The 27,241-nt window shown below is 30.1% G+C and overlaps 3 protein-coding genes across 7 annotated transcripts; all 3 read left to right on the top strand.

Moving 5' to 3' along the window:
* The first annotated feature begins 1,771 nt into the window (after positions 1-1,771).
* LOC131172664 (disease resistance protein RPV1-like) lies at positions 1,772-7,057 on the top strand. 2 transcript variants are annotated; one of them, XM_058134130.1, is made up of 4 exons: positions 1,772-2,300; positions 4,552-5,116; positions 5,263-6,361; positions 6,503-7,057. In XM_058134130.1, exons 2-4 carry the CDS (start codon positions 4,638-4,640, stop codon positions 6,821-6,823), a joined length of 1,899 nt encoding a protein of 632 aa, XP_057990113.1. In that variant the 5' UTR covers positions 1,772-2,300; positions 4,552-4,637; the 3' UTR covers positions 6,824-7,057. The 2 variants fall into 2 exon arrangements, with proteins under 2 accessions (XP_057990113.1, XP_057990114.1); XM_058134131.1 differs by lacking the exon at positions 1,772-2,300 and having other exon boundaries at positions 4,709-4,876; positions 4,957-5,116.
* Positions 6,871-10,923, top strand: LOC110642064 (disease resistance-like protein DSC1). The gene is made up of 5 exons (XM_058134125.1): positions 6,871-7,661; positions 7,753-8,220; positions 8,313-9,062; positions 9,155-9,715; positions 10,732-10,923. The coding sequence occupies exons 1-4, from the start codon at positions 7,356-7,358 to the stop codon at positions 9,707-9,709; spliced, it is 2,079 nt and encodes a 692-aa protein (XP_057990108.1). The 5' UTR covers positions 6,871-7,355; the 3' UTR covers positions 9,710-9,715; positions 10,732-10,923.
* Positions 10,924-13,881: 2,958 nt separating this feature from the next.
* LOC131172666 (disease resistance protein TAO1-like) lies at positions 13,882-21,539 on the top strand. Of its 4 annotated transcripts, XM_058134137.1 has the most exons (7): positions 13,882-14,196; positions 15,682-16,184; positions 19,106-19,261; positions 19,351-19,683; positions 19,772-20,156; positions 20,241-20,750; positions 21,314-21,539. In XM_058134137.1, the coding sequence occupies exons 2-5, from the start codon at positions 16,125-16,127 to the stop codon at positions 19,799-19,801; spliced, it is 579 nt and encodes a 192-aa protein (XP_057990120.1). In that variant the 5' UTR covers positions 13,882-14,196; positions 15,682-16,124; the 3' UTR covers positions 19,802-20,156; positions 20,241-20,750; positions 21,314-21,539. The 4 variants fall into 4 exon arrangements, 3 of the variants coding, with proteins under 3 accessions (XP_057990120.1, XP_057990118.1, XP_057990119.1); XM_058134135.1 differs by having other exon boundaries at positions 13,888-14,196; positions 19,351-20,156; XM_058134136.1 differs by lacking the exon at positions 21,314-21,539 and adding an exon at positions 20,837-21,077 and having other exon boundaries at positions 13,888-14,196; positions 19,351-20,156.
* The last annotated feature ends 5,702 nt before the right edge of the window (positions 21,540-27,241 follow it).

The raw sequence follows: 27,241 nt of genomic DNA, 5'->3' as shown, positions 1-27,241 counted from the left end.
ATAATTTTAAAAAATTTGAAGTAAAGATGATGAGGAAAATTGCATAATGGATATCCTCATTTATTTTTATATTTCATAAAATGTTAGGATGATTTTTTTTTATATTTTTTCATTAGATATTATATACATATATAAAATTTTAAATATGGCTTAAGATATGTTTGAGAATAAAAAAATATAATCAAATAAAAAGTTAGTTTAATAAATAAATTACTTTTAATATTTTAAAAATAAGTTGAATTCAAAATTATTCCATAATGCCTCTTCCTAGAAGTTAGGTAAGTGTTTCCAAGTAATTTTAATTTGTTTCTCTTTTATATTAAAATCAATTATTTTTTCTATTTAAATTTTTGTATCTTATATTAAATTTTATTAATAATTTTTAAGCATTTTATAGATAAATAAATAATATATATGAATTTAACTCAGTTTTTTACCATGTAGATCCAACTGATGTGACTGGGAATTTTGGGGAGGCATTTACTATTGCTAAGCATGGAGAAAAACTCAAAGGCTGTTTAGACAGGGTGGAACAATGGTGCCGTGCTTTGATGGAAATAAGCATTATAACAGAATGGGATTCACGGAATTTCAAGTAATGCACTTAGTATTTTTTAATATTCTTATTTTTGTTATACATATATTGCTATCAATTTTGAAAAAAAACACATATTAATTGTCTATTACTCAAAAGTGAGTCTACCATTAACTTACTAACATTTGTTCTTCATATGTATCAGGTTTGAATCCAAATTAGTTGCGAAAATAGTCAATAATGTTTGGGAGAAATTAAGTTGCTTCTCTTTGAGTGATTCTTACATTGATAACATGTAATGAAATTAGTTGGAATTGAGTCACATGTAATGAAAGTGGAATCCTTATTAAGTATTGAATCATCGGATAATAAAAAAGTCATAGAAATTTGGGGTGTGGGAGATATTGGCAGGACAACTATTACTAATGAAGTATACAGTCGAATTATGACTAAATTTGATAGTTAATGTTTTGTTGATAATGTCAAAGAGCAGATGAGAAAACAAACATCAATTGCTTTACGAGATAAAATCATTGAGCAATTTTTGAAGGAAAAAAATTTACCTATAAACACACCTCAGTTACCTGCTTTTATTAAGAGAAGACATCGTAGTAAAAAGGTCGTCATTGTTTTTGACGATGTGGATGATCCAAACCATTTAAAGCTTTTAGCAAGAGATCATGATTTGTATCATAATGGAAGTAGAATTACTGTAGCTAGCAGAGATAGGCATTTGCTTAAAAATGTTTGCGATAAGGATTATATATATGGGGTTGAAAAATTAATTGATGATGAAACTCTTTCTCTTTAGCTTGTATGCCTTCAAACAAAATCATCCCAAGAATCAATTTGACCCGTTCTTGGTGCTAGTCGTTCCTTCAGTTTATTTTCCTTCACAGAAAGTGCATGTAGTGTTTCCAGTTATCTTCATTTTCTTTCTTCGTTTAATTTGCATCATTTCTACTCTGTCTCAGAATAGTTTACTGAATTGTTAATCTATAGTGTTTTTGCTCTCTTTAGCAATTCTTGAAAGTAATAAAAATGGATGTATCAGAATATGGGAAAAAAAATTAGAAGTTTTGAGTAGAATATTTAATTTGAAATTGGACCTATAAATGGGAATATAAGTTTTGGGATTGAAAATTTAATTTTAAAGAGTTGAAGGAGTAAAGTGAAATTTTTTTATAAATGACTGCTTGCTGCAATAAGGAACCAGCAACTGAAAAATTAAAAAAAAAAAAAAGAAGAAAATGAGAAAAGAAAAGAGGAAGAGTCTAGAATCGGGAAAAAGGTGGGAAAAGGAGGAGATTTGGCCAAGCCATGGCCTAGACCTTGAACACCCAACAAATTTTTCGGTGGAATTTCCCTCTTATCATTGTCCATTTTCATCTCTAATAGCATTCCCTCACTCTTAATTGTCCATAACCAATTGATTCACCGCAATCTCCACCTGAAAACACTAAAATTGAAGGAGAGAGTTGTGTGGCTGTCATATTTTCCCCTCCAATTTCTAGTGCGGCCCACTCCACTCTCATCACTATATGTACCAATGAAACCTCTCTAGCCATTAGTTCAAGTGAAAGAGAAGAGAGAAGGGAAAAGTGGAGGAGTACGAAGACAGGGAGAGGCAAGAGGAAAGTTTCTGCAACAACACTCCACCAAAGATTTGGTTAAATTCTCAACCAAAGGAACCCATCTAAGTCAAGGGAAGTGAGGGGGAAATTCCAAAACTCAACTCAGATTGGATGATTTCCTTAACCCAATTGTGAGTTTTCTTCATATTATATATAAAAAAAATCTTTTTATGTATTGTTTAATTTGCGTTTGCTTTTTTCTATTTTGTTGATTAGATTTCAAAAGTAGGATCGTGATGTACAATTTTCAATATATTTTTTTTTCATAGAAAAAAAAAGGTTATTGTTTGATACTGTGGTAGAGCTTTGGAAAATATCTCTGTAAATAATTGTTCAAAAAGTCTTGTTCTGCTTAATGTTGTTCAGGTTTTGCTAGCAACAAGCACTGTAGAACAAAAAGACTAAATGATAGAAAAAAAAAAATTATTGGGAGGACTAGTTTATTGAAATTATGAAAGTATCAAAACTTCAATGCCATCGATTATGGAGTATGCCATATTTCTGCTGTGTTTTTGGCTGGTTTTGTTTGAGTTTATTTGTATTATAATTGCAATTTTTCTCATGCTTAAATACAAGACAAACATTTGCTCTTTGAGGTGTAGTGGCTATTAAACTTTCTTATTAATGTTGCAGCTGGTTGTTAATTTTAACAATGTTTATATTTTATTAAAATACCTTCTTTCCATTGGTTTTGCATGGTCTTTTTCTGATCTATCATAAATAATGCTACTTTAGTAGACTATGGGTGTGCTCTTTTAAGTTAAATCAGTAACTTAAAGAATCTAGAAACCCTAAACCCTACATGATCAAGATATCCCCTGAAATGATCTGTTTTCTTCGTTTCTGTTCATGACATATATTGATGAATGTGAATGAGGCTTAGGCTAATACAAAGTTATTCAAATGCATGCATAAAGTTATAAAGAATTGAACTAGCCTATTGCAGCTCATTTCTATGACCTAAATATCTTGAATTTTGAGCAAGAATAAGACATTTCAAACCAGGTTATACTCTATAGAAGCACATTTCAGTCTTTCTTTTAATCCATTTTGGCAAAGTTTAAAGTAATCCAGGTCTAGTTTTCATGATTGACCTTGGTGATAATAATTAATCAGTAGTTATACAATGAAACTACAGTAAATGTTCTATATGAGCTCATGTAGTGAAATATGAAATCTTGTCTTTGTAATTTGTTATTCCTACATGTATCTTTCCTGGCCCTGCTATGGTGGTAATGGACTTGATTAATTCTAGTAAATTGCTTCTCTTGCGTTCACATTCTCATAAGTGAGATATATATCTTCTAAAAAAAAAGAGAAAGAGAGAAAAGATAGACGAAGAAGCTAAGAAACTAAATTTATATTTTTCTTTTCTTTTCAGATTTTAGCCATAGGACAATGAGTGGACCATCTCAAGTGACAAGCTACACACACAAGGCCTTTTGTACCTAATGGAAAAATGTGCATATTTAATTTACTTTTGATATGAGTAATAATCAAGCGCATCATATAGAAAATCTTTGAAATATGCTAATAGGAGTATGCTATTTTCGTTCTACACTTCCTTTTATTTATTTATATATATATTTTTTATATAGTGTTCTAGATTTAATGTTGTATTTCTCACTGGAGACATTTATTTTTCTTGTCTTAAATGATGGACTATAATATGTGAACTATTGGACTTAAGCCTTAAAGCTTGTGATTATAGTGCTTGCTTAAGATTGTATGTAAAAGAAATTTTGATAGGGGGAAATGAAACAATCCTAGTTTAAGTGAGATATCAAAATTTTAGTAGAACTTTAAAGACTTTTAGATGTTATACGGATGTTATATGGATAATTCAATCAAGTGAAGTTATAACACTAAGTTTGTCATATGTACTAAGAGCTACGTGGGCCTGATCATCCTTCTTAGGAGGTACATAAGTAGCCTTTGGGTGCGGTCAAAGATAGGTAAATTTTTCTGCAGTTGGAAACACAATTGAGTTTTGAGTTATTGTTCTTTGGTAATATTATATTATTATTTAAATGATGCGACTTACTGGTATGCTCGTTTATTTATTTTCATGTCTTTTATATGCTTAACGTTTGAGTTGATTGTTTGATTTATTAGAATGACTTTATCTATGTTATATTTACTTAGAAATTTTCAGAGGTTACATAAATTATGTGCATATGAGGAAATTCTAGCTAAAAGAACCAATACTCTATACTAGCATGCCTTATTACTTTGTCCTAGTATCTTAATATATAAATTGATTTTGTTGATGCCATTTTATTTATTTATTTATTTATTTGTCATTTGAGAAAGAATTTTGTTTATTGAAAGTACTTGTAGTTAGTCAATTGTTTCGAGGAAACTCTGATGGTTTGGTTTCAGGTTACATATGTTCTAAATTTGAAGGACTGTTGTGTCACATTACCATCTTCAAACCCAGTTGCAAGACCCTTCTTTTATCACTTATCATGGCTTCTACTTCTTCAACCCGTCCCAGCTACGATGTTTTTATTAGCTATAGAGGCAAAGATATTCAAGATGGTTTTGTCTCTCATCTCTTTAATGCTTTCCAGCAAAAAAAAATCAATACCTTCTTGGATGAAAACCTTTGTAAAGGAGAAGAGATCTCACCAGCTCTCTTGGCAGCAATTGAAGAATCATATGTCTCAGTGGTGATTTTCTCTGATAATTATGCCGATTCCTCATGGTGCTTGAATGAGCTTGTGAAGATACTTGAATGCAGAAAAACATTAGGACAAATAGTCTTACCAGTTTTTTACCATGTAGATCCGACCGATGTTCAAGAGCTGACTGGGAATTTTGGGAAGGCATTTACTATTGCTAAGCATGTAGAAGAACTCAAAGGTTGTTTAGACAGGGTGGAACAATGGCGCCATGCTTTGATGGAAATAAGCATTATAACAGAATGGGATTCACGGAATTTCAAGTAATTCACTTAGTTTTTTTTAATATTCTTATTTTTGTTATATATATATATATTGCTATCAATTTTTAAAAAAGCATATTAATTGTCTATTACTCAAAAGTGAGTCTACCATTAACTTACTAGCGTTTGTTCTTCTTATGTATCAGGTCTGAATCCAAACTAGTTGAGGAAATAGTCAATGATGTTTGCGAGAAATTAAGTCACTTCTCTTCAAGTGATTTTTACATTGACAACTTAGTTGGAATTGAGTCACCTGTAATGAAAGTGGAATCCTTATTAAGTATTGAATCAACAAATAATAAAAGAGTCATAGGAATTTGGGGTATGGGAGGTATTGGCAAGACAACTATTGCCAATGAAGTATATAGTCGAATTATGACTAAATTTGATAGTTACTGTTTTGTTGATAATGTCAAAGAGCAGATGAGAAAACGAACAGCAATTGCTTTACGAGATAAAATCATTGAGCAATTGTTAGGAGAAAAAAATTTACGTATAAACACACCTCAGTTGCCTGCTTTCATTAAGAGAAGACTTCGTAGTAAAAAGGTTGTCATTGTTTTTGATGATGTGGATGATCCAAACCTTTTAAATCTTTTAGCAGGAGATTGTGATTTGTATCATAATGGAAGTAGAATCATTGTAACTAGCAGAGATAGGCATCTGCTTAAAAGTGTTTGCGATGAGGATTATATATACGAGGTTGAAAAATTAATTGATGATGAAGCTCTTTGTCTCTTTAGCTTGTATGCCTTCAAACAAAATCATCCCAAGAATCAATTTGTTAATTTATCGAAGAGGTTGATAACATATGCTCAAGGCAATCCATTGGCTCTTAGAATTTTAGGCTCTAATTTATGTGACAAGGAGATTGAAGAATGGGAAAGTGAATTGGAAAAATTGAAAGAAATTCCTGATATGAACATTCAAGCAGTTTTGAAAACAAGTTATGACGGACTAGAGCATGATGAAAAGAGCTCATTTCTTGATATTGCATGTTTTTTTAAAGGGGAGCCTCTAGATCATGTTGAGAGAATATTAGAAGGTTGTGGTTTCTTTCCAGGTATAGCAATAAGTCGTCTAATTGATAAATCCCTGATAAATGTTTCAGATGGTAAGGTAGGTATGCATGACTTGCTACAACAGATGGGCAAGGAAATTGTTTACGAGGAATCCAAACAGCCTAGAGGACGGAGTAGGTTGTGGAATTACAAGGATATTTGTCATGTATTGACAACAGAAACGGTAAGGACCAGATTAATTAATATATATGAAACTTCTTCCATTATTATATATATTTGAGTTTTGCAAGAAATTCTGTTGCTTCCATAAGGTTTGAATGCAATGGCTATATTGTATTGAATTATCTATTTTGTTATTTACTAGGGAACTGAAAATGTTGAAGGCATATTACTGGACATGCCTGCTAATGAATATTTGAAGCTAAGGTCCACAGCCTTCAAGAAGATGTACAATCTTAGATTCCTCAAATTATCAAATGATCCTTTTTCCAGGGAAGGACAAGTGCTGCTTCCTAGGAACGACCTTGAAATTTTACCAGAACAGCTAAGATATCTTCACTGGGGAAAATACCCTTTGAAATCCTTGCCATTAAATTTTTGCGCAAAATATCTTGTAGAACTTCATATGCCTGGCAGCAAACTCATACAACTCTGGAATCGGGATAAGGCAAGAGTTATTGTGTGACTTTATAAATTTAACTATGTTTTGTTAAGTTAATTAGCATCTGCTTATTTTATTGATTTTTTCATTACAGGCTCTAGGAAATTTGAAATTTTTATACCTCAGCGACTCTTTGGAGCTGACCAGAGTTCCAGAGTTGTCTAGCATTCCAAAGCTTGAGTTATTATTTTTGGACGGATGTAGAAGCTTGATTGAGATTCCTAGCAGCATTGGCGAGTTGAAATGTTTAAAAGAAATTTCTCTCATTGGTTGCGAAGAACTGCATAGTATTCCACAAAGCATCTGCAATCTGAAATTTCTTACACAGGTTGATATCTCATATTGTTTGAATGTCACTGAATTGCCAGAGAACATAGGGGATTTAGAATTACTGGAGTTCCTTTGTATTATTGCAAGTGGAATAAAAACATTACCATCCTCCATCAATCAACCGAAAAATTTGAGAGACTTGGCGTGTGGTGAATGTGAAGGTTTGGCATTGCCTCCTTTGACAGGTTTGTCCCGTTTATGGAGGATTGATTTACGTGACACTGGTATGTTAGAAATTCCCCAGAGTATTTGGGATTTAGTGTTATTGTCACATTTACATTTAGGTGGAAACAATTTTGAGAGCATACCTGCAAGCATTAAACAACTACCTAAGTTGAAATGTCTTGGATTAAATGATTGCAAGAGACTTAAATATTTACCAGAGCTTCCATGCTTAGAAGATAAAGATGAAGACGTCTTATACGAAAACGAAGAAACGTATCTTGACTTTCATAATTGCATCAATTTGGATAAGGATGTATGTGAGAAAGTAACGGAGGATGTATTTGAAAAGCATCTGTTGCAACACAAGGTATGCTTCCTTCCTCATGTATTACAAGGATCATCACTATAAATGTGGATTTTTTTTTTATATAAAATAATTTATAATTTTCATGGTACAGATTGTTAAATTATGTATAGTTGGGAATGAAGTGCCTCAAAGGATGAGATATAAGAACCAGAGTGGATCTTCTCTTTCATTCACAGAACAACTTCCTAACTTGATTGGTTTTTCTTTTTGTGCTGTTTGTGATCCCAAAAATTGTTCGGGTGATGAAATGAATGAAATTAGTTGCGAAGCCCAATTGATAGATAAATCTGGACGTCGGAGTAAAGATTTCCGTTTCCATTGGGTGAGTCCAAGGGTAGCTGATGATTTATTATATTCAGAGCATGTGTTCCTTTGGAATCATAGGTTCGACATGGAAGACAGTATCGTTAAGGCCTCATTTCAGTTCTACATTCACATGGGGTCATACGGGACAACATATCATGAGGATTCTGCTTTTGAGACGATAATTAAGTGTGGAGTACAACCTATTTTTCGAGACTATGGAAGCAACCTCACACAACTTCAGAATGGAGATAAGGCAAGAGTTATTTTGCTATTTAATTATAAAATTTAGCTACACTTTGCGAAGTTAATTAGCATCTACTTATTTTGTTGATATTTTCAAGACAGCCTCTTGGAAATTTGAAAATTTTAAACCTTGGCGGTCCTTTCGAGCTGACCAGAGTTACAGACTTGTCTATCTTTCCAAATCTTGTGGTTTTACGTTTGAGCGAATGTAGTGGCTTGATTGAGATTCCTAGCAGCATTGGCGAGTTGAAATGTCTAAAAAAGGTTTTTCTCAGTCATTGTGAAAAACTGCAGAGTATTCCACAAAGCATCTGCAATCTGAAATCTCTTACAGACCTTGAGATCTCATATTGTTTGAATGTCAATGAATTGCCGGAGAACATAGGGGATTTAGAATTGCTGGAGACCCTTGATATATCTGGAAGTGGAATAAAACCATTACCATCCTCCTTCAATCAATTGCAAAATTTGGGAGAGTTAACCTGTGGTAAATGTGAAGGTTTGACTTTGCCTCCTTTGACAGGTTTGTCCCGTGTAAAGAGAATTGTTTTAGGTGGTACTGGCATATTAGAAATTCCCCAGAGTCTTTTGTTTTTAGTCTCACTGAGATACTTGGATTTAGGCGAAAATAATTTTGAGAGCATACCTGCTAGCATTAGACAACTGTTTAAGTTCAGTTATCTTTTCTTAAATGATTGCAAGAGACTTAAATTTTTAGAAGACAAAGACGAAGACGAAGATGAACACGAACAAGACACATATCTTGAGTTTCAAAATTCCATCAATTTGGATAAGGATGTATGTGAGAAATTAAAGGAGTATGTATTTGAAATGCATCTGTTGAAAAAAAAGGTATGCTTCCCTTTCTCAGCTGTTACAAGGATCGTCACGATAAGTTTGATTTTTTTTTTTTCATAAAATAATTTATAATTTTCATGATACAGGTTGTTAAATTATGCATATTCGGGGATGAAGTGCCTCAAAGGATGAGATATAAGAACCAGATTGGATCTTCTCTTTCATTCACACTAGATCAGCCTAACTTGATTGGTTTTTCCTTTTGCGCTGTTTGTGATCCCACAAATTTTTTGGGTGATGATATGGCTGACATTACTTGCGAAGCCCAATTCATAGATAAATCTGGACATAGCAATAAAAAATTCCGTTTCGATTGGGTGACTGTGAAAGATGTTAATTTATTATGTTCAGAACATGTATTCCTTTGGAATGACTCGTTCGACATGGAAGATGGTCCCGTTGCGGCCTCATTCCAGTTCTTCGTTGACAGGGTGTTCATCAAGGCAAAATATCGCAAGGATCGTGATTACAGTGCTATAATTAAGTGTGGGGTACATCCTATGTTTGGAGATGATTGTGTTGGCAGAGATAATAAAAAGAGAAGCAGAAGTCAAGAAGATGAAGATGACGAACTTTCTTTTCAAAGATTGAAACAAGACGAAGAACCTTCTCATACACTGGATAAATCAGATTCAGAATGACAACAGGTAAAGGAATTTCTTATTAGTTGTTTTATCATTCAGAATTTATTTACTCTAACAAGTAATATTTTTCAGCACTACCACTTAAACAATATTTTCTATTCCATAATCTACTTATGCTAACAAGTAAAGATCCCATGTTTTAGCTTTTGGTACAGTCAGGAGATCAGGAAAACTAAGATTTTTTTAAGGAAAATGATTTTCTCTTTTTAATAATATTATTAAAATGTGAAAACATTTATATACTAATGACATAAATAAATACTATTAGTTCAATATTGTAATTAAATAATAAAAAATATTTTTATGAAAAAAATTTTCTTATAAAATAATTTTCATGAAATGTTTTTTTATATATAAATTATTTTTTCCAAAACAAATATGATGGTATTTTTTTTTAATTACTTTGTTTAGTGTTCACTGGTCACTGTTATATGCACACATGTTTATGGGTTTTATTGCTAAACTAATGTATTAAGTTGCCTTACTCTTGAGAAATTATAGAATATAAGCATTGTATGTACAACGATTTTGTTACATTTATTATAAGACTGGATTTGTAAGGTTTGACTAAATTTCTAAATAAAAATATTATTAAAGTATCCACCCAACATATTGTTAAACGATTAATTTTCATATATAAAAATAAAGTTACTATTTTGATTTAAAAAGAATACTATATCATCATAAAACACTGATATACCAGACTAATTTTTTTTTTTTAATTTAGATAAAATTCTCCTTCTATTTAAATATTTTTTTAGCCGAGAGATCATTTTCATTTATAAATAACACTACAGTATTTAGAATAAAATTTCCCTTAAATTTAAAATACCACAACAAGCACTAATAACTGCAACTTGATTCAACTTTGAAATCATGATATTGTTCTTACTGTGAAAATACTTCAATTGAACTGCATTTTTTATTGATTGGAGAACTCGCCACAACCGGTGTTGTACTATTTAAGAGTTCAAATCAATATGAGTTTCTTGTTTTGGCTGCTTGATCTTGTCTCGTAGGTCTCCTCTTTGGTTGCAGATTGAGGCTTGGAGACATTTGTGGGTGACTTTCCTGCATATTTTGCTGCAGCTCTCGACTTGGTTTTGTGGCTACCTAGACCTTTGGTTTTTGTTATTCTGGCATTTGTTCAGTTGTGTATCTAGACTTCCATTAGCTATCTTTTGTAATGCAACTTTGATGCTGTCTTGTTAGTCTGTTTTGTATTTTTTTAATTAAGAACTAAAATACTATTGCTAGGACAGCTACCGTGATCTTATTTAATTGAAACTGAATTTTATTAAATATTTAAAAAATTTTATATTCAATGATAAGAACCTTACAATATATATTCTTCAAGTAGTAAACCCTTCATGTATTTCTATTTTTAATGTATGGACCCAGACCCCAATTTTTGATAAATAAAGATATTTTTATAGTTTTATTTATATAAAATAATATTTTTAATATACAAATGAATTTTATTATAATTTTAATTTTAAAAGCAAATTTAACAAATACAAAATTTACACATAAATAAAAAAAAACATATATTTAAGCTTAAAAATTTTATTTTATGTGAAGAACTCGTCAACTATCTTTAATATAAAGTTGCAAAGTTCATTACATATACATAGTTTCTTAGAAGGCGCATTAAGTGATTCTGATGAGTCACACCATTGATTACCTCATTGGACCTCTTTGATGTTAAAATTAACTAATTTTTATTAATAAATTTTTATTTAATAATAGTACATTTATTTTTAAAATAGTAAAATTTTAAATTTTAGATTGCATTTAATTTAAACTTGATATTATATATAAAAAAAATAACTTATAACAGTTAAATTAAATATTTATTCCAAATATGTATAAAATTAATTAATTTATTTATAATCTAACAATTGTTAAACTTATGCTCGCGAGCCTATAATTATAAGTGTCATTTTAAATTTTAATTTAAATTGACAAAATAAATTTAAAAATTAATTGTATTTTATTCATTTTAAATTTTATAATTTATGTATTATAAATAAATTTAAAAATAGATTATTTATTATATTTTATATTTTCATGTTCATCACAAAGATAAATTTCTATTTTTTAGTAATTTAATTGAAACTATTTTTTTTGAAATAATTAAAAAAAAATTATAATCAATATTAAGATCCATATAATATATCAAGCATTAAACTCTTCATATATTTTTATTTTTAGTGGGTGGACTCAGACCCCAATTTTTGATGAATAAGGGTATTTATATAAATTTATTTTGTATAAAATAATATTTTTATATATAAATGAATCTTATTGTAAATTTAACAAATATAAAATCTACACATAAATAAAAATTATTTAAGATTAAAGTTTTTATTTTATATGAATATAATATAATTATAAAACAAATAAATTTTATTAAACATAAAAATTAAATTAATAAATGTTAAAATATTTTAAAAAATATATTTTATAATATTGAAAAAATATATTCTCTCTTAATAATTACTTTATTCTGTAGTTAGATCGCACTCAAGTCTTACAAAAAAAGAAAAAAAAAAGTCTACATCATTTCTATCGCAAGGCTTCGTACTTTTTTTTTTTTTCATTTGCATTTCAGACGCAAAATTTTTGTAAAATTTAATTTAATTTTATGTTTTATGTGTTTAATTTAAAAAAAAAAAACTTATAATTCAATTTTAGGATATGGTTATGATTAAAATTTATTTTTTATTAACTTTAATAGAATTTAAAATGAATTTTATAAAATTTAAATAATATTTTTAGATTAAAATATCCTTATTAAAAAACTATCAAACTTCGTTGATGAACACGACAAATTAAATTTTTTTATTTATTTACCACAATTATATAAATATTTTATATTTATCCTAATATTTAATATTTAAACTCTATTAAGGTTTAAATTTTCTTTATCATTTATATTTATTTATTTAACTCTATTAAGGTTTAAATTTGACGTCTTACAATTTTCAAATGATTTCAATATTATTAAATTAAAACTTTTCATCTCAAATTTTAGTGGTCCAATAATATATAATTTTTTACCTTAAATGCAAAATGCTGCTATGTCAGATACAGCAATAATAATTAAGTTTTATTTTATACAAAATAATATTTTTATATATTAATGAATTTATTGTAATTTCAATTTTAAAATTAAATTTAACAAATATAAAATTTACACATAAATAAAAAAATATTAAGCTTAAAAATTTTATTTTATATGAATATAATATAATTATAAGCCAAATAAATTTTATTAAACATAAAAATTAAATTAATAAATATTAAATTTATTCAATTAATATTAAAAAAATATATTTTATAATATTGAAACCATACATTCTATAATTAAATTTTTTCAGACTCGGAATTAGATGGCATATATATATTCAGTAAAACAAAAAAGTCATATATATATAACAAAATAGAGTAGGGACCATTATGTAGAAAAAAATTTGTTTCTTTTGCATTATACTGCTTGTATTTATTAAAAAAAATAATTTAATTATTTTTAATGTTTAATTTAAATTAATTCAAAAATTTTAATTTAAACTCAATTTAATCAAAAAATAAAAAAAAATCAAGAAATTGAATTTCTTGATTTTTTTAATCAATAAAATAAGAAATTTATTAAAAAATAAGAACTTATTTATTTTTTATTTAATACAAAAAATAAAAATTTAGCCAATAAATTTTTATTTTTGAGTTAAATTGAAATTTTTATCTTAATTTAAATAAAAAATTAAAAATAAATTAAATTAAACTTTTACTATTACCTGCACGTAGGTTGGTCCTGTAGAGAGATGTTGTTGATAAAATGAATTATTTCACATGGTGTGACTCTTTTATTTGTGGAATTTCAAACGTATGATGACTTTGTGTAATTAATGAAATGTAATATAAAATATACATGATTAAATTTATTTGGTATTTAATAATTTAAAGGATGTTTATATATTATCTTTAATAAAATTTTTATTTAAAAGTGTTTTGATTTGAAAATTTTTATTTAAAAGTAACATTTTTCTAGTTTTTGGGGTAAAATTGTAATTTTCAAAGTTAAACGATCAAATAGTGAATTGATTAACACTTGGCAGGCTCATCATCACTCATTTCCAGCACATGGGCTGGATTTTTCTAGTCTCCAGCAGAGACAAGAAAAACGGGAAAGGCGAAGGGAAAGGAGAGAAAAGAAGAAGAAAGAAAACCAAGAGAGAAGGAAAGAATAAGAGGAAAAGAAAGGGAAAAACGGAAGTTCTGAACTTCATTTGCATGGAGAATCAACCAAATTTTGGGTAGAAAATGAGAGGTTATGGTGAGAGATTGTAAGTTTTAGAGAGAGAAACAAATAGTTTTGGTTAGAGAGAGAGTAGATTTCAAGCAAAAATTTTAATTTTAACATTTTTTTTAGATCATGTAGATATTTATGAGCATTCTTAATTCTTGGATCATTCTCAGATAAGGTACACACGATTTTTTATGAATTTTTGAAGTTTATTAGCTTATTTTGTATTTTTTTAGTTTTATTGAAGTTTAATCAGTTCAAAAATATGCTTTTGGATGTTTGAATACTAGAAATGCATAAAAATAGATTTTTTTTATTGGTAAATTTTTATGAATTATTATTATTATTATTATTTGTGAGAATAGTTTACATAATAATGAGTTTTTTTTTTTAAAGGGAAAAAGTTTATTATTGGTGTATGCACATTATGTAAAACATGTTGGTATAGAAATTGGAATTTTTATATATTTATTAATTTTTTATGAGAATTTAATGTATGTTAAAATAGATATAGATGAGTTTTTTTTAGCGAATTTTAGTAAATGGGTAAGATTCAATTGAAATTTTCACTTGAGTGAGTTTATAAGTTGGGTTTAAATGGCTTTGTTAAAGTTTAAATTACTGGACTAATGCAGGAAGGAAAGTATGTTATTGAATATATTTGAGTTTATAAGCATGTGAATGAAAATGAATAATTTGGATTTTTCTCTTGCTTTTTAAGGCATAAATACTTGGAAGAAATGGGAAATTTTAATTAATTGAAAAAGGTTGGTTGAGAATTGATGATAAATCTATATTTAGCTTTTATAAATTTTGCTTGTCGAAATATTGAGTTAATGGGCTTCATATTATGTCTATAGTTATTCTAAATTTCTCAATTGAAACTATATAATTGACTTGTGGAAATGAGATTAGTTACTACTAGATAGAAGTAAATTTTTTAAAGTATGAAACTTTGTAAATATGAAACTGAAAAATAAAGTATACTGCATTTGTTGATTTTATTGAGAAGAAACAATTATATTTGATATGTTAAATCAAAGTTTAAATGGTAAAAATGATATTTGATATGTTAAATCAAAGTTTAAATGGTAAAGTTTAGGAATTTAAGAAATTTAATGAAAATGGTAATTGATACTTGAGTTCTTGAATTCTATTTAACTTAGTTGTTGGATTTGAAGTGGACATTAATGAAGAGAGTGTGAATAAAATTATTTATTGTACAGGCCCTTGACAGGCTTTGACTTTTAAATTGTATTCATGTTATTCATGTTGTTGCTTTGTGGTGCTCATTGGAGCAATTGTTATTATTATTATTATTATTATTATTATTATTATTATTATTATTATTGAGAAATGTCAATTTATGCTAAATTGTTATCTTATTTATTTATGTATTTTTTTAATTAAAATTTTTATGACACAAAATTTATGCATGTCAAAAGTTTTGTTTTTAGAGCTACATGGACCTGGTACATAGGTAGCTTTTGAGTGTGGTGCAAAGTAAATAACTTTATTTTCTTGTTTTCAATAATAATAATAATAATAATAATAATATATTATTATTATTATTATTATATTATTATTATTATTATTAGTTCAAATAGCTAATTTATCAAAGAAATATAGAAATTTTGATTATAGTTATATTGGTCATGTTCAGTAGAACTTGGGTGCGACAACAGCCTTCTACCATGGCTTCTACTTCTTCTACTCCTCCGATCAGTTGAAGAAATGGGATGCTTTCATTAGTTTTAGAGGCAAAGATATCCATCGCCTTTTTCCCTCCTTTATCTTGACAGCTTTGTCGGGAAAACAAATCAATGCCTTCTTGGATAAAAACCTTGAAAAAGGAGAAGAGATCCCACGTTCTCTACTGGAAACAATTGAAGATTCATACGTTTCAGTAGTGGTTTTCTCTAAAAATTATGCAGATTCCCCATGTCACTTGGATGAGCTTGTGAAGATATTTCAATGCATTAAAACATCTGGACAAATAGTCGTTCCATTATTTTATCGTGTAGATCCGACTGATGTTCAAGAGCTAAGAGGGAATTTTGGAGAGGCATTTAGTAAGCATAAAAAAGAAGAAAAAATTTTGGAAGGATGGCGGCGTGCCTTGATGGAAATAAGCAACTTAGCAGGATGAGACTCACGCAACATCAGGTGAGTTAATTATAGTCCTAATTGGATACATGAAGAATGCCTCTATTTCAGTGATGCCTAATTTAAAAAGAAATGACAACTATATATATATATATATATATATATATATATATATATATATATATAATTGGATACTATTTGTTTGTTTCTTATATATGTTTTCTTTTTTTCTTCTTTGAAATTATTCTTATTTATGGATCTAAGGAAACTACTCTTCTTATTCATGTTTATAATTATTAATTCATATGTGTACCCTCAACATATAATATCTTAATTTTTAAGAACATTTATGTTTTACCTTTATATTATGAGTGTCATTTTAATTCATGAATCATAAATACTTGATTATTTGCATATGATATTCTTAACCTTTAAAAGAATACCAATAGTTGTATATATAAAGATTGGTTTTGCTATAATAATGAAAGAAATATCATTATATAATTAACCAATAAATTAAAGAATATGCCAATAAAATTAATTTATGGTTTTAAATAAAATTCAATAATAATAATAATAATAAATATGTATATTTTTATTAACTATATATATATATATATATAACAAAATTTATTAGTTGTATTTATTACTGCTAATTGATATATGACTTTTTAGTCTCTTAATAATTAACATAAAAATTTAAATAAAATTAACATATTTCTATATTTATAAATTAAAACTGCAAAAATATGCACATTTTTATCATTAATAATAATTAATATTATATAATAACAATGATGATAATAATAATAAGTAAACAAAAAAAATTTTACATTTTTATTATTAATAACATTAATATGTATATATTAAATAAAATTTATTAGTCTTATTATTGTTACTAATTAATATATGACTTTTTAGGAGAATAAGTTTTTTAAATAAAATTTATCAGAGTTATTATTATCACTAATTAATATGTGACTTTTCAGGTTCTCAATAATTAACATAAAAATTAAATAAAATTAATATACATCAATATTTACGAATTATAATTGTATAAAATGTAAATTTTTGTCATTAATAATAATTAATATTTGTATATTAAATAAATTTTAACAATCCTACATTGATATCACTAATTATTATGTATTTTTTTAGTTTATTGATACTTAATATAAAAATTTAAATAAAATTAATATATATATATATATATATATAAAATTTAATTTTAATGTATCTTTATTTCTATCTATTTTAGCTATATTATAATTAATTGTTAATTACTAATACGTATATATTAAATAAAATTTATTGGTCTTATTAAATTTATGATGACATTAGATCACTAATCACTTATTAATGTCACTTTTCAATTTTCTAATTTTTCATATAACATATATACAATATTATAAATCTAAGTCATGTGATAAGGCTACAATATAAAAATGAGTTATGATATGAAGATAAATAGGCTATAAAAAGCCATTGTCACAAGCATATATATTCATGAATGATAATATGTAAAATTACTATTGGAAAAAATAATTCTACTAATTTTTATAGCAAAAAGCCAGTATAAATTTAAAATAATTATAAATCTCCATCATCATTTTTAAAGTTATATAGTAAAGAAAGTATGTGAAGATGACAAAACAAAAGTTTCTACAAATATTTACAAGATATATATGCTCTTAAAATTTAAAATTTTTTATATTTATAATATTTTTTTAAATTTAAATACCATATTTTTATTATGTATTCAATTAATAATTTTAAAAATTAAATATCCACGCAACATGTGGATAAATGTTTAGTTTTAAATAAACTTCATCTTGATTTTAGATAACGTGTCATTTATCTATTGACTGATTGCATACATCCGAGCATAGGCAAAAACAACTCAATATAATTGTCACAACCCAACTTATGGGCCGGACCGGCACTAGGACCTGGGCCAGCCTAAAGCCCCCGAGGCCCGTAGTAAGCCTAACTATTCATTAATTCAACTCTAAGGCCCATTTGGGCCTAATTTCAAGAAATCAACCGGACAGAGTTCGCCCATAAAGTGGACCTTTCAACGGGGAGTTTTTGACTCACTCGACCTGTAAACAAAATATATCATCAATTGGGGAGCTCAGCTCACCCTCCACATACTCATATCAATTTAAAGATAAATGGGAGCTCAGCTCCCTCATCCAGTCCATCAAACATGCATATAATAATTTTACAGGTCTACATAACAATTTATATTACAGACCCGAATCAATTAAATATTTCTAACACATGCTGAAATTCTAGAAGTTTATAGAATTACACAAACATGAGAAAATGACCTGCGAGGGAGAAAAGTAGGTTAACTTCAAAAATATCCTCCTGTGGCCTGGAAAAATATTGAACAGGAGTGAGCGTTCGACTCAGAGAGTAAAATATCAATTTTAACCATAATCTCTATAACTATCTAAAACTAATGCATCCTGTAGAGTGAAATGCAACACCAGCAATAATTTCACATCATAACATCAAAAAGGTAATTTGGAGCACTCACGCACCCAGTAATATCAATCATAATATATAGGGAGCTGATCCCCTATACAGCTCTCTTAATTTCAACTGTGCCAGCGAAGAACTCAGCTCGGACTTCCACTTAATAACCAAATCGGGGTCCCAGCGAAGAACTCAAGCCGTGTCTACCCCGAAGGACCGGGTCCCAGCGAAGATCTCAAGCCGTGTCTACTCATCCTATCCATAGTTCACACCACATCACACGCACGCTAACGCACGCACACTGCTCCAAATTACCACAACAACATACATGGCACTTTCACAGTTATGAATGCAACATAAATCGTGCCTAAAGTTTATCTACATAGATATATGCATATAAGTGATGCATGGGCATGCTTGAACATATAATAATAGTGAAATTACAATTAAAATTAATATTTTACTCACAGACTTGACAACTGCATGGACAATTGCAGCTTCCTGGAGGCCTTGAATTTCTACCAGAAGAGCTAAGATATCTTTATTGGGATAGATACCCTTTGAATTATTTGCCATTGAAGTGTTGCACAAAATATCTTGTGGAACTCCACATGCCCAGGAGCAACCTCACAGATCTTTGGAATGGAGATGAGGCAAGAGTAATTGTGCTGCTATATAAAATTTAGTTACATTTTGTGAAGTTAATTAGCATCTGCTAATTTTATTGATATTTTCATCGCAGGCTCTTGGAAATTTGAAACTTTTAAACCTCAGCAACTCTTTGGAGCTGACCAGAGTTCCAGACTTGTCTAGATTCCCAAATCTTGAGGTTTTACGTTTGAGCGAATGCAGAAGCTTGATTGAGATTCCTAGCAGCATTGGCGAGTTAAAATGTCTAAAAGAAATTAATCTAATGAGATGCTCAAAACTGCATAGTATTCCCCAAAGCATCTGCAATCTGAAATCTCTTACACTCCTTAGGATGTCAGATTGTTTGAATGTCACTGAATTGCCAGAGAACATAGGGGATTTAGAATTTCTAGAGACCCTTGATATACTTGACAGTGGAATAAAGGTAATACCGTCCTCCATCAATCAATTGGAAAATTTGGTTTCCTTAAAGTGTGAAGGCTGCAAAGGTTTGACATTGCCTCCTTTGACAGGTTTATCCTGTTTACAGGATATGGAATTAGGTAACCGTGGTATATTAGATATTCCCGGCAGTCTTGGGCTTTTAGTCTCATTGAGATCCTTAAGTTTAATTGAAAACAATTTTGAGAGCATACCTGCAAGCATTAAACAACTAAGTTTAAACTGCTTTACTTATCTGGTTGCAAGAGACTCAAATGTTTACCAGAGCTTCCATCATGCTTAGAAGATTTGTCTTTACGGAATTGCACATCTCTGGAATCTGTATCTTCTTTCCTTTTCGCAGAACACGAAGAAGAAGATCGAATTGAAATTTTTCTTGACTTTAGTAATTGCATCAGTTTGGATAAGGAGAAAGTGATGGAGGATGTATTGGAAACGCATCTGTTGAAACACAAGGTATGCTTTCATTTCTCAGGATCATCACGATAAGTTTTTATTTTATTTTTTTTCATAAAATAATTTATAATTTTCATGGTACAGATTGTTCGTTTGTGTGTTCACGGGGATGAAGTGCCTCAAAGGATGAGATATAAGAAACAGAGTGGATCTTCTCTTTCATTCACACTAGATCAGCCTAACTTGATTGGTGTTTCTTTATGCCTTGTTTTTTATCCCAAAAATCATTATGGTTATCATGTTAGGTTTATTTGCGAAGCCCAATTCATTGATAAATCTGGACACAACAGTAAAAATTCCAAGTTCAGTTTCCAGTATACTTGGATGACTAATCTGTTAGAATCAGAACATGTGTACCTTTGGAATGAATTGTTCGACATGGAAGACAGTTTCGTTGAGGCCTCATTTCAGTTCTTCATTGAACGTTTTTCACTCAAGCCACAACATAATTTCGAGGCTATAATTAAGTGTGGGGTACTTCCTATATTTCGAGACGACTGTCTGCAGAGATAAAAGGAGTAGCAGAAATCAAGAAGATGAGGAAGAAGAACCTTCTCCCCTAAAATTGAAACGAGACCAAACACCTTACAACAGGTAAAGGAATTTCTCATAATTTATTTACTCTTTTTTTTTTTAATATAATTTATTTACTCTTAAAAAGTACTCGTAATCTTTTGCAGCACTACCACCACAGCAGAGTCTCATTAAGTGTTTAAAGATTAGAAATTAAACAGTATCTTTTGTTCCATATTCTTCTTATGCAACCTGAACTTTGTCAAATTACTCGGTCCAGTGTTCACTCATATTGATGGGTATCATTGCTAAACTAATATATTATGTTGCCTTACTCTCTTATTTTTACTGTTGAATTTCATTTTTACATTATCTTTCCACATGAATACATTACATTCACAAGGTTTGAAATCATAATAACCATTAATAAAATTTACAATAAAATTTCTCTTTTAAATTTAAAGCATCATAACAACCATTAATAAGTACTACTTGATTTCACGAAAATTCTTCAATTAAACTGCATATTATATTGATCGGAGAACTCATCACATCCGGTCCTATAGCGATTTAAGAGTTCAAATCAACATAAGTTTCTAGCTGTGCTGCTTGATCTCATCTTGTACATCTCCTCTTTGTTGCAGATTTCGCGCTTGGAGGCTTTTGTGTGCGACTTTTCTGCAGAATTTGATGCAGCTCTCAGCTTTCTAAACCTTTGGCTTTTGTTCTGTAGAATTTGTTCCATTATAAAAGGTTGTCCCAAAGACAGTATAAATATAAGCCGAGTTGAAATTATATCATCCGTCAGAAGTGTTATCTATTTGGTGTATATATTGAGTGTATTCGATAATTTATTCAGCTGTGCTTATAAATCTCATGTCATTTAATAAATAAATATATAAGTATCATTATCTATTCTCATTTTTGTATGAAGAAAAATAACATACATAAATATATATTGAATAAAAGTTACCAGTGTTAAATATTTTTTTACTCACTTGTACAGAAGACTAATGAAGCCTAGACTGCTGGAACACTTCTAGTATCTACAATGCTAGCTGGGTCATTTCCTAAAAGTGTATGGAAGTAATACATTAAGAAAAAGAATTTTTAAATCCTCAAGATGAAAAAGGTGATGGTGAAATGTATAATTTATTTATTTAAAATTAAAAAAAAAAGGTGAGGGTAAAATGCATAATTTATTTATCTAAAATTAAAAAAAAATTTGGTGGCATTTCGGTATAAATTGAATGTCTTCCAAAATTTCAAGAACCTAGCCAATTACAACACATTTACAAATAATTTAAAATGTCTATCTATGGCCTACACTAAATAATATAATAAATTTCATATTTTTTTTTCATTTATTTCTCCTCCATTTGATAAATATTTCTTTCTCCTTTAGCATTTCATTCTAAAATTTCTTCCTTTTACTACATCAAAATTCTTGCTAATTTAATTATAATTAATCTCCATTAATAGCTCCACAATAATCACATCATAATTTAAACAATTCATTATCCACCTAGCAATTTAGATATAAAACTTAAATCCATCCCTCCACTCACAAATTTTCCTATTTCTAACGACACTTAAAATTTTTTACTAGCTTATAACTTTTAATGATACTAAAGATATAATATTTAACTCTATTTATTTCTATGTACACAACATGCTAAATTTCTTGCATGTTTCTAGTTAAGATTTAATATACCCAACAATTATCAAAACCATTAGTAGCTTGACCATCCATCACAAATTTACTCATTCATAATATTTCCATTCACTTCCCTTATAATTCCTATCAATTCTATTCTTTAAAATAGAATTTAGCAACATAATAATAATAACTTCAATCCCTTAACTCATTCTTAAAATAATATATCTAAATTGGAATTAAAATTAATGTTAAGCTTACACAACAAATCCTAGGACATATATATGAAATTTCTTTACTCTCAACTAAATATTTAGAACTTAAAGAACCTAAATTAAATTCTCATAATTGAAAATTAATTCTTGATATTCACCTCTTAAAAATACCTAATATATGTGTATATATATTATAGCTATGAATTTCCTTGAAATTAATCCATAGAAACCCTTACTTCAATATCAACTTTACCACAAATCTTTATCCTAAACTTGCCTCCCTCAATTTCATTTTCCATAGAAATCACAATTAAATAATAAAGGAAGTTAATTTACGCTTAATATTTCACAAGAAAAAAAAGGAAGAAGAACTTACCTATTAAAACTTAATTTGTGCTATTGTGGGAAGAAATGAGTTTTAGCTAAGGTTTTTATGGATTTATGGGTATAATTGAGTGATTTGGATGTAAAAGAAAGGATGAGGAAGAAGTTTGGGTTGAAAATTGAGGGATCAAAGTGAAATTTGGCTATGGAGTGTGTGATTTTCTCCTCCCCTGTTCTGCTACCTGACTGCCCTGTTCTGTTCTGTCTTTTTTTTTTTTTTACACACACACACACACACACACATGTATATATACATATATAAATACAACTTCTAGAGTTATGTTTTCATGGGCCCTCTACTTTGGTTTCATGGGCTGGGCTCTTGGCTGGGTCTTACAATTTCCTCCTCTAAAAAAAATTTTCATACTCGAAATTTACATACCTGGCAGCACAAACAAGTGTGGTTACTAAGCCCGCATATCCTTTTCTCTTTCCCAATTAGCTTCTTTCTTTGAATGATTGCTCCAATGAATTTTAACAAAAGGAATTGCTTTGTTTCTCAAGACTTTCTCTTCTCTATCAATGACCTCTACTGGTTCTTCCTCATATGTTAGATCTTCTCTTAACTCAATAGGTTGCTTTTGGAGAATATGAGAAGGGTCACTTCTGTATCTTCTTAACATGGATACATGAAAGACATCATGGATTTGTGATAACTCTGGAGGTAAAGCTAAGCGATAAGCAACTAGTCTGATCCTCTCTATAATCTCATAAGGCCCTATAAACCCAGGACTTAACTTTCCTTACCAAAGCGTACAATTTCCTTCCAAGGAGAAATCTTTAAGAATACCTTATCACCAACATTGTACTCAATATCTCTTCTATTAAAATCTGCATGACTCTTTTGCATATCTTATGTTGCTTTTAACCTACTCTTTATCACTTGGATTTTATCCATAGTTTGTTGTACCATTTCTGGACCCTCTAGTTTTCTTTCCCCTACTTCAGTCCAACACACCGGGGTTCTACATTTCCTTCCATACAATGCTTCATAAGGAGCCATTTCAAGACTAGCATGATAACTGTTATTATAAGCAAATTTTATCAAAGATACATACTTCTCCTAACTTCCCTTAAACTCTATTACACATGCCCTAAGCATATCTTCTAAAGTCTGAATAGTTCGTTCAGATTGACCGTCTGTTTATAGATGGAAGGAAGTATTAAACTTCATTTTAGTTCCTAAAGCATTTTACAAACTAGGCCAAAATCGAGATATAAACCTTGGATCTCTATATGAAATAATGGAAACTGGAGCACCATGGAGTCTCACAATTTCATTAACATAAGCTAACTTATCCAAAGAATAATCCATCCTAATAGGCAAAAAGTATGTTGATTTCGTAAATCTATCGATTATTACCCAAACTTCATCATGCCCATGTGGAGTACAAGGTAATCCAGAAACAAAATCCATTGTGATATGCTCCCACTTCCAATACATCTTAGTGCTACCCGGATGCATAGAATAGGCAGAATAGTGAGCCTCTTCCATGATCTCTCTTTTTAGGTTTTCCACATTAGGTACACATAACCTGCCACCAAACATTAAAGTCCTATCTTCACTAAGTGAAAAATCTGTACGAGTGTCATTTCTCACCTCATTGATGATCTTATTTAATTGCTCATCTTGGCTTTGAGCTTCTCTAACCCTTTCCACCAATACTGGTCTAACTTTGAGAGTTGCTAACAATGCACCTGAATTATCCACTGCTAACTTTGCTCTTAGAGATCGAAACTCCAATAATAAATGAAGTCTAACTGTTTTAACATATGCCAAATTACTAAGGGACTTTCGACTAAGGGCATCAGCTACCACATTAGCCTTGCCTGGATGATATTCAATGATGCAATCATAGTCCTTAAGTAATTCAATCCATCTTCTTTGCCTCAAATTTAATTCTTTCTGTGTGAGGAGATATTTTAAGCTCTTATGATCTGTATAAATTTGACAAGTCTCACCATAAAGGTAATGCCTCCATGTCTTCAAAGTAAAAATCACTGCAGCTAATTTTAGGTCATGGGTAGGATAATTTAATTCATGTGGTCTAAGTTGCCTAGAAGCATAAGCTATCACCTTCCCATGTTGCATCAGAACACAACCTAACCCCTTGCGAGAAGCATCACTATACACAACAAATCTGCCTACTCCCGAAGGTAGAGTAAGAACTATAGTTGAAGTTAAACATGTCTTAAGCTTCTCAAAACTCTCTTAGCATTCTTCTGTCCATTCAAACTTTAAATTCTTTCTAAGCAGTTTTGTCAATGGTGCTGCAATGATGGAGAAATCTTGGGCAAAACGCCTATAGTACCCTGCTAGTCCCAAAAAACTCCTAACCTCTGTAGCATTAGACAGAGGATCCCATTTAACTACTGCTTCAATCTTCTTAGGATCAACAAATACTCCCTCTGCTGAAACAACATGTCCTAAGAAGATGACTCTATCAAGCTAGAACTCACATTTACTCAACTTGGCATACAATTGCTTGCTTCTTAAATTTTATAGTACAATCTTCAAATGCTCCTCATGTTTGTCACGACCCAACCTATGGGCCGGACCGGCACTAGGACCTGGGCCGGCTTAAAGCCCCCGAGGCCCGTAGTAAGCCTAACTGTTCATTAACCCAACTCTAAAGCCCATTTGGGCCCAATATCAAGAAAATAAACGGACAGAGTCCGGCCATAAAATGGACTTTCCAACGGGGAGTTTTCGACTCACCCGACCTGTAAACACAATAAATAATCCATTGGGGAGCTCAGCTCACCCTCCACATACTCATCAACATAATAATAAATGGGAGCTCAGCTCCCTCATCCAATCCATCAAAACAGACTTTAAATATTAAGTTTACAGGTCCAACATGAATATAATATTACAGACCAAATTCAAATAATTACTGCTAACACATGCGGAAATTCTAGGAGTAAATAAAATTACACAATTATTGATAAACACCTGCGAAGGAGAAAAGCAGGTTAACCCAGAACAAAATATCCTCCTGTGGCTCAGTAAAATTTTTGAACAAGAGTGAGCGTTCGACTCAGAGAGTAAAATATCAATCTTAACTATAATCTCTATAACTATCTGAACTAATGCACCCTGTAGAGTGAAATGCAACATCAACATCATATTCACATCATAGCATCAAAAAGGTAATTTGGAGCACTCACGCACCCTGTAGCATCAATCATAATATATTGGGAGCTGATCCCCTATACAGCTCTCTTAAATCCAACCTGGTGCCAGCGAAGAACTCAAGCCGGACTTTCGCTTAATACCAAATCGGGGTCCCAGCGAAGAACTCAAGCCGTGTCTACCCCGAAGGACCGGGTCCCAGCGAAGAACTCAAGCCGTGTCTACCCGTCCTATCCATAGTCCACACCACATCACACGCACGCCAACGCACGCACACTGCTCCAAATTACCACAACAACACTCATGGCACTTTAACATTTATCAATGCATCATAAATCGTGCCTAGAGTTTAACTACATAAATATATATGCATATAAGTGATGCATGGGCATGCTGAACATATAATAATATCGAAATTATAATTAAAATCAATATTTTACTCACAAACTTGACGACAAATTACTGTGGCGGCTGGGCGGAGGAAGAAGGCTGTCCCGGCTCACCTGACAATTACATTACATCTATTTAATAAATTTGACTCAATACAAACAAAGAAAAATATCAAGTACGTCCTAAGTCGTGTTAAAATCCGGCAGAGTCTCCCTATACCTAGGACCTACCCAACCGAAAAAGGGCTAAAAACGCACTTCTATATTCACAATCCATATATCAGCTCAATCATATCACACAGCCCTCCCGCCCATCAAATCAGTCATCCATCACAATACGTAAAATTTCATTTTAGTCCTTATTATTGATCATTTTTGCAAAAACGGCCCAAACAAGCTCTAAAAATTATAAAACTTTGCCCCGCGGTCCTTAGCAATATTACTAAGCTATTGCAAAAAGAATCGTAATTTTCTAAGCTACCACGAATATTTTATGCATTTTTAATCCAATTTAAGCACAAGAAAATTACTTAAAAACAAGGTTAGGATTTACCTTTGCAGATTCAGACTTCGAACGCTCGATGCATGACAATGGTGGGGTAGCCAAAACCTCGATCCAATTCGAGACTTTTCCGGTAGCTGGTATAACCGCCGGAAATTCACGATCCGACAAACCGCCGAATTTCCGCGAATTGAGGATACCTACACGAAGCCCAATAATAATATATAAAAATCGTGGGTGTTACATTCTTCCCCTTACGTAAAAATTCGTCCTCTAATTTTACACAATG

The sequence above is a fragment of the Hevea brasiliensis genome, chromosome 14 (genome assembly GCF_030052815.1).
Source record: "Hevea brasiliensis isolate MT/VB/25A 57/8 chromosome 14, ASM3005281v1, whole genome shotgun sequence".
Taxonomy (NCBI): domain Eukaryota; kingdom Viridiplantae; phylum Streptophyta; class Magnoliopsida; order Malpighiales; family Euphorbiaceae; genus Hevea; species Hevea brasiliensis.
Note: the sequence above shows the minus strand (reverse complement) of the source record. Positions and strands in the feature narration are given on the sequence as shown.